Below are 7,351 nucleotides of genomic sequence, written 5' to 3'. Positions count from 1 at the left end.
CAGGAAAATGGATGACATTCATTAATTTTAATATTTTTTTAATGAAGCAGCGGTTTCCATTATGTTAGAAACAAAAATAATAGTTTGACAGTCATGTGACATGCTGTGAGATCCTTGTTTTAAAATATTGATTGAGGATAATATGGGAAAGAAAGAAGGTGACGTTTTTTGAAATGTTTCTTTCGTTTATAATTTTGAAATCAAAGCACATTATCATCTCATCTATGTCTGATCTCTGATTTGTGTCCATTATCTAAAGTTGTGGTTGAAACAGAGAAGAGCAAAGATCTTCCGAAGCAGAGCACACATTGGTCACATCCTTTTTTGAAGAGAGAATCATCTTAAGGTGATGTAACCTAGCCATCCTACGACGTAGCAAGAAGCCCATTTGGAAGAGGCTGGATTTGAGGGTGACCAAAGTAGAAACCTGCATGTTCATCATAAAAGGGTTAGGGTGTAGGTATTTTTTTTTTCTTATATATGAACGATAGATGTATAGTACAAAAAGAAGTTTTTGTTTTTTTGCGTTGTTTTTTATCATCGTGTTGATATTTCTTTTCCTTTTCAGCTGCCTTCAATTGAACACTTACATTTTGTGCACATTGAATAATTGTGTTCTTTTAAATCTTGTAGTACCCTTAATTTTTGAGCACCGTGTACCTTAAATGTTTGATTTGTGCGTGTACCTCTGTCTCAACTTGATTGTGAAGAAATTGTGTAGTACGGTTAGGGTTTTGATGTTTGGAAGACTTGGAATGTGGTGGAATTTAGTTACTATGAGTTATTGTATGATGGAGGGTAATTATTGAGAATATACTATTGGTTTGTTATGGATGTATGAATATTAAAACCAGAACTAGAGTAATGTGAGATCCCAAAATATTTACGATAAAATATATTTTATTTCTCTCCAGTGATGTATAACCCAGTTATTAAGTATTCTTTGTTGTATGAATTTAAAATTTAGTCAAAATTCTGAAACAAAACACCCATCACTATTAAAATTTAGTTCCAGTACTTCATAAAATCTACACTGGTCTATCCAATTTTTTCTCAATTTTAAGTTGAATTATCTTAACGGAGAAATTAAAATCCTATGAAAATAATTTAGGAAACAAAATTGTGAATTTTACAGAATATAAGGATTAAGGTTGTAACTAAGCATAAATTTTAAAATCATTTTTCAATCATTATAGGGCATAGCTTATGAAGTGCTTATATTAACATTTTAAAGTTTTAAAATTGTGTACATTTTATAATATTATATAGAACTAACACGCTCTAAAAAACTATTTTAATAATAAGGTTAATAAAATTAATGTTTAACTTGATTTTTCGAATTTTATCATTAATATATGTTATTATTTAAAATATAATCCCTATTAATTTCATCCAACAAAAGTCGATAACAAATATCAAATTGTTTCCCGAAAAACATCAACTTATAAATCGATTTATTTATTTAAATATATTTTTTGTTTTTCAAATTAAAGGCAATAGCTATATTGAGTACTATTTTCTTTTTAAGTTTTTTAGTTTTGTGAAATGGTTTTTATTATTTTTGCAATTAGATGATGTTTAGATTTGTCAAATTAGTCTATCTAATAAGAATTAGTCTAACTCACAAAAAAATCTCAGGGTCAAAAAAATTCTTTATTAAAAAACTAACTTAATATCCATAAAATCCTTAGGTTAGGACTAGTTTATGGAATTCCTTTAACATGTTGACTATTTTATTTCTAATAATATTTAAAAGTTTTCTAATTAAGTTAATATATTAATTTAATTAATATTGTAACTTAATTACATCTACTAATCTTGCAAATCAAATTATATAATTGTATTAATATCTAATTTTTTATTTTTCTAATTTTATAAGATTGTGTATATTTTTATTCAATTTTCATATATGAAAATGTTTGTTATTAGCATTGTTTTATAAAAACAATAACTTATTTGATTTTTTGATGGATGATTCTTTTGAGAAAAAAATCATTTCTTTAAGGGTTAAATATGTTTTTGGTTCCTTAACTTTCAATGAAAATTAGAATTGGTTATTCTTCAAATTTTGATCCAATTTAGTCTCTCAAATTGTGGAATGTGTTAATTTAGTCTTTTTAACCAAATTGTATTAAGTTCATTTGAGATTTCAAACGCGTTTCTCAACTAATATTGAAGCGAAAATATGTCAAAGACATAAACAACTCAAATGTTATTATGAAACATGTTTGAAACATCAAATAAACTTAAGAAAATTTGATTAAAAAGACTAAATTCATACATTCTTAAACTTGGAGGATTAAATGGGTTAAAGTTTTGAAGAGTGACTAATTTCAATTTTGACTAAAAGTTAAAAAACCAAAAACATTTTTAATTTTAAAAAAAAAATATGAAACACACTTATTATATTTTAGATGTTAAAAATAAAATTAAGTTAAAAGATTATTTATATATAATCTTTTTTAAATATTTTATTAAAATACATTCACAAAAACTTTCAGAACACCAAAAAATTAAAAGAAAATGTGTTTTTAGAATTATATTTAAATATAAGTAATTTTTAGACTTACAAAAAAAATTAAACAATATTTTTTTTCAAAATTATCATATTTTAAACTTAAACAAACTCAACATATATTATATTTTCAACCTTTCAAAATAATAAAATTACGTATCTAAAATTTGACTATAATTAAAAAATTATTTTGAATAACTTTTTATAAATAATCAATATTTATGTATTTATATTTAAAAAAATAATAATATAAATAAAATATCCGAAACTTAAAAACTTTTAAAATGAAAATAATAATTGAAAATACATTAAAAATAAACTAATTTAGTTTTTTTTGGAGAACCTCATTCTAATACTGTCATAGAGACTCAAATGACAGTAACATGGATAGTCTATTCAATATTTATCACGTGATTTAATTTATTAATAAGTCTTTTTAAAGTTTATTAAGATTTAAATATCTTTTAGTCTCCAAACTAGGGATCCAATTTATTTTTATTCTCCAATTAAAAGTCCTCAACTCTTTTATTTTTATTCTTGGATGTCATTATCAATTGAATTTTCAATTAGCCTATACAAACTTTTCTCACTTCATTCCCACATTTCAAAATTCCAATCAAAAGTCCAATAACTCTAACCCTAAGCAAAATGCCACTTTGCTAATCAAAATATTCTTACACCAACCCTTTTTACTCATTAAGAAAGTGATGTGATGTCATTATCAACAAGTGTGAAGTGGAGTTATTTTAGTATATATCAAATATGTTACCACTTTTCAACAAAAAAAAACTAATGAAAAAGGAAGTCAAATATGAAATGAACACTAAAGTGTTTTACATGGAGGGACCAAAATGAAATGCAAATGTTTTAGTATAAGATTAAACCAGAAAACAATGAACAAAAAACCCGACATTAGCATGACATTAATAAAAAAAGTATTATTCATGAATAGGTTTATAATATAAAAGATCTTTAGGTAGCCTCTGAACTGCAACACACACATGTGATAGTTTTTTATGTAGGGACTGAAACCAAAAATAGTGTCTGAAGTATAAACCAAGTTTAAATTAAATCTTTCATACTATCTTAAAAAATCAAATAAAGAGAAAGGGAGAGAGCAAAACACAAAAATCATAGTCCCAAGTAAATCTCTATTGAGTTCATTTGCATGTCAAATATTCTGTCTTGTGCTAATATGAATACATGATAAACTTCCTTTATTGTTGAAAACAACAAATAGAACAATAGTCAGCACATCATCAAAAGACTGATTGCTGCTTACTCAGTGGAAGATGCATCCTCGGCTGGAACACTTCCCCCTTCTTTGAAAAGGACAAAACATCACAATTTAGTTAGTTCATATTTGTTAGATATATTAGATTATTAAATATTTTAAATAGATATCTTATCTTTATCTTTTATCTTCAATTACTTTGTTATTATTTTTTATTTGTATTTTGGACTTATCTCATATTTTCTTTATTATAAATGCAATAGCCTAGATGTATTTTTTACACAAGAAAGATTAATCTCATATAGTTTTTCACTATATTATATAATTTTCAAGATGCTGAGTGACACAAGGGAGAAGGGAATGTAAGTTTAGCCATCTTAACTCAACAAACGAAGCTATCAAAGTGCAACATACCTTCTCCTGAAGGAGCATAAGGAGATTTCCGGTAACGTGTTTGCTGCTGTGTCGGCTGAAAAGCATAAGCACCGAGTAGAAATTTGTCATGAACATTACATGAAATTGGTTCTTTTAACCTTTCAACCATTGGTAGAGAAATGGAGTGTTAAAGGACAAGGGAAGCTATGGAGCAGCACCCTTTATGCTACTATTGTTAAAAATCAGTCACTAAGGTCTTGTTTGAATAAACTTGTCTATAAGAACTAATGTGAGAACAAAGTACAAAGCTAAAATATATTGAGCATTCAATAAGCTATGATCAACTTAAACTTTTTGAAGAAACTCAACAAAAAGGGTTTCAAATTGATTTTAACTTATATTTGAAGTTCAATTCATTTTACCTTCATATTTTCTCCTATACATTAAAGTTTTTTTTAACAACACCTAAGAATATTATCCACTTGACTTTTTGATTTTAAACTTGTAATGCATTTATTTTAACAGTAATGCGAAACAGATAACGTTATCAAAGCTTTCATTATATAGCAAGTGCAAGTCCAAATTTCAGAGTCATAACTAAGAGAAAGAGTCAAAATTTAATCGTCTAAAATATATTTCTGTATTATTCTGCATCAATTTATACTAAATCTACCATCATTCTTACCAACCAATTTGCTAACAGGTATTTGAATAATTTTGCTGCACAATCATATCACCACAAATCACAAGTTATAAATGAGCTTGTTCCATCGCTAATATAACATTATCTGTGATTTGAATTTCTTTGGAGACAATTGATTATTTTCTCTCTCTGTACAAGCTAAATGATATAGAACAATTTCATGAAACAGAATAAGAACATCAAGCAGCAAGCATTCACACATCAGAAGAACAACTACTATCAAGCCATAGAAAGCAGTGATCTATATCCAAATCAGGCATCGGAAAATTGATTAAGTACCTGTAACTTAGGCCGAAGAGCCTCAAGTGGTCCCTTAGGCTTCTCACCGCCTTGCTGTTTCACGCAAGGGCACAGAAGAGCATCAGCAAAGTGAAAAAAAAAGTATATGCAATTACTATATAGCTGTATTTTCCAGAAATACCTTTCCAAGTGCCCAGTCTGCAGAATCAAAGTAAGCACGCTCATGGTCCTAGCATAAAATTGAGTTTAGATGAACAATCAAATGAACATTGATCAGTGGATACTCATGGGCATGAGCATCTTGATTTCATAATGTAAGTGACAAAAGAAACATCCACATGCACACACCTTAGATATGAGTGGTGGCTTTTTGGGTAGCATTCCTCCATATTTTTTCTTTACAGCTTCTTCCTACAAGGTTCATAAATTGTAAATCACAATAATAAATCCTTACAAACTTACCATTGTGTCAAAAGCTTCATCCTCTCAGTAAAGAGATAACTAATCTGAAGTCAAAATTTTAATTTAAGAATACTAAAACGCAAAATCTGAATACTACCTGCTTCTGAGATGATGGCATGGTGTTAGCTGACTCATTAGATGCATCCACGTCCATCTGTCCGAGATCTTTGTTATCCTCTATGTTAGACATGAGGTCCTTTTGAGTGTAAAACTGCAATTACAACACAGGCCATGTTAACAGAAAAGCTGTCTACTGCAACCACTTTACAATTAAGCACCGCTTAAAAGGAACATTATCTGGTCTTCCGACATGTCAAACTATTATAGGCACAGAAGCCGCAGATCATTATCTCGGTACAAGGTAGCAAAATCCATTTGCAAGCTTGCTATCAAACATCACCCAACCCATCAAAATGAAGCAGGTCACAAGCTTTTTGAGCAAAGTAACACATATCTGAGCATTAAATAAACTGCTAGAAAAAGCTTTTTCTGATACTTTTATCAGAAGACCAATAGCTCTTAAATAGAATACATTTTGGGATGCAAACCCACATACTAAGAATACATAAGGTCTAATAAATGAAATTCATAAAATACTAAGGGTCAATGATTCTCACACAGTAAATACAAAATCAGACAACTATCCCTAACCTAATAACTACCCTATTTACAACTTTTTACTCTCTATTCAGGTCTAGTCTCAGAGATTCCAGCATAAACATTGGTTTTAGAAGTTCTGCAACTCTTCAACCCACCATAAATTATAAAGTCTGCATCCCCCTAAACAGTATCAGAGTCTAAATCATTGATGGGTATTCAGCAAAAGTGAAAAAGATTAAATATTTAAAAAGAAAACACAAAAATTGATAATGGGCTGGAACAAACAAATGGAGCAGCTATGAAGTGCAAAAGGGGCAGAATATCAGTATTATTTTGAAGATCAAGTTGCAGGAAATGGAAAGAACAAGATCGAAGAAGTCGCTCACCGGAGCGCAGGGGCCACAACAACCGTATTCAGCGGAGCACCGAACGGTGTCTCTCTAACTCTCTCTCTCTGTCTCTCTCTCTGTCTCTCTCTCTCTAACTCTCTCTCTCTTCCCTCTCTATGTCTGTTGTCTCAGTCTGAGATTCCATGCTCTCTTTTACATTCAATTATTTTTTGTCTTCTTTTATTTGCTTCATTTCATCTTATATTTTTGTAGTGTTGTTCTTATTGTTATTTAGTTACGCATACAATTTTGTCAAATCAGTGATCGTGTTCTGTGTTTTGAGATTAAAGAATAATTTTAATTAAGTTGATTACGCAACATGCACTGCACGCAGTTTGGTTTATACGCTCCATTAGAAGAAAAATAAAGAAAAGAGAGATAAATAAAGAACGGTGAAACAGAATGAAATATGCGTTTGATGATTTGAGAAAGTCACAACAACAAAAAGAAGTCATTTTCAGTAACAAATAAATAAAACTAAATAATTGATAATCATAAAATTATCCATATTTATAATACAAAGAGAAATGAGTAATGAATATTTTTTAAAGGAAAAAAATCTCTAACTCTTAAACTAATTATCTCACTAAGAAAAAAAAAATACTCTCAAGCTTCATTGACATATAAACTTACTATTATAAGAAGAGATAGGAGAGAAAAAAAATATGTGATTCTATTAGATTGAATTGTATTGCATACATATTCTTTTTGCAAGAGTTGTAGTTTAAGGACCTATAATCAATCTTTTATTGTAAATTCTGAAGAGAATTTAAACACTTAACATTAATTTGGTAGAGTTAAACGGTAGCTAGACGATTTTGTCTAATGAAAAT

General features: G+C 28.7%; 1 protein-coding gene across 2 annotated transcripts; it reads right to left on the bottom strand.

The window, feature by feature from the left end:
* Positions 1-3,649: 3,649 nt before the first annotated feature.
* LOC108333241 (uncharacterized) lies at positions 3,650-6,696 on the bottom strand. 2 transcript variants are annotated; one of them, XM_017568626.2, is made up of 7 exons: positions 6,516-6,696; positions 5,627-5,740; positions 5,416-5,478; positions 5,249-5,296; positions 5,107-5,160; positions 4,164-4,218; positions 3,650-3,837 (listed from the first exon to the last, which is right to left on the bottom strand). In XM_017568626.2, the coding sequence occupies exons 2-7, from the start codon at positions 5,717-5,719 to the stop codon at positions 3,794-3,796; spliced, it is 357 nt and encodes a 118-aa protein (XP_017424115.1). In that variant the 5' UTR covers positions 5,720-5,740; positions 6,516-6,696; the 3' UTR covers positions 3,650-3,793. The 2 variants fall into 2 exon arrangements, with proteins under 2 accessions (XP_017424115.1, XP_017424116.1); XM_017568627.2 differs by having other exon boundaries at positions 5,249-5,265.
* Between the last annotated feature and the right edge of the window lie 655 nt (positions 6,697-7,351).

The sequence above is a fragment of the Vigna angularis genome, chromosome 11 (genome assembly GCF_016808095.1).
Source record: "Vigna angularis cultivar LongXiaoDou No.4 chromosome 11, ASM1680809v1, whole genome shotgun sequence".
In the NCBI taxonomy this organism is placed as follows: Eukaryota; Viridiplantae; Streptophyta; class Magnoliopsida; order Fabales; family Fabaceae; genus Vigna; species Vigna angularis.
Note: the sequence above shows the minus strand (reverse complement) of the source record. Positions and strands in the feature narration are given on the sequence as shown.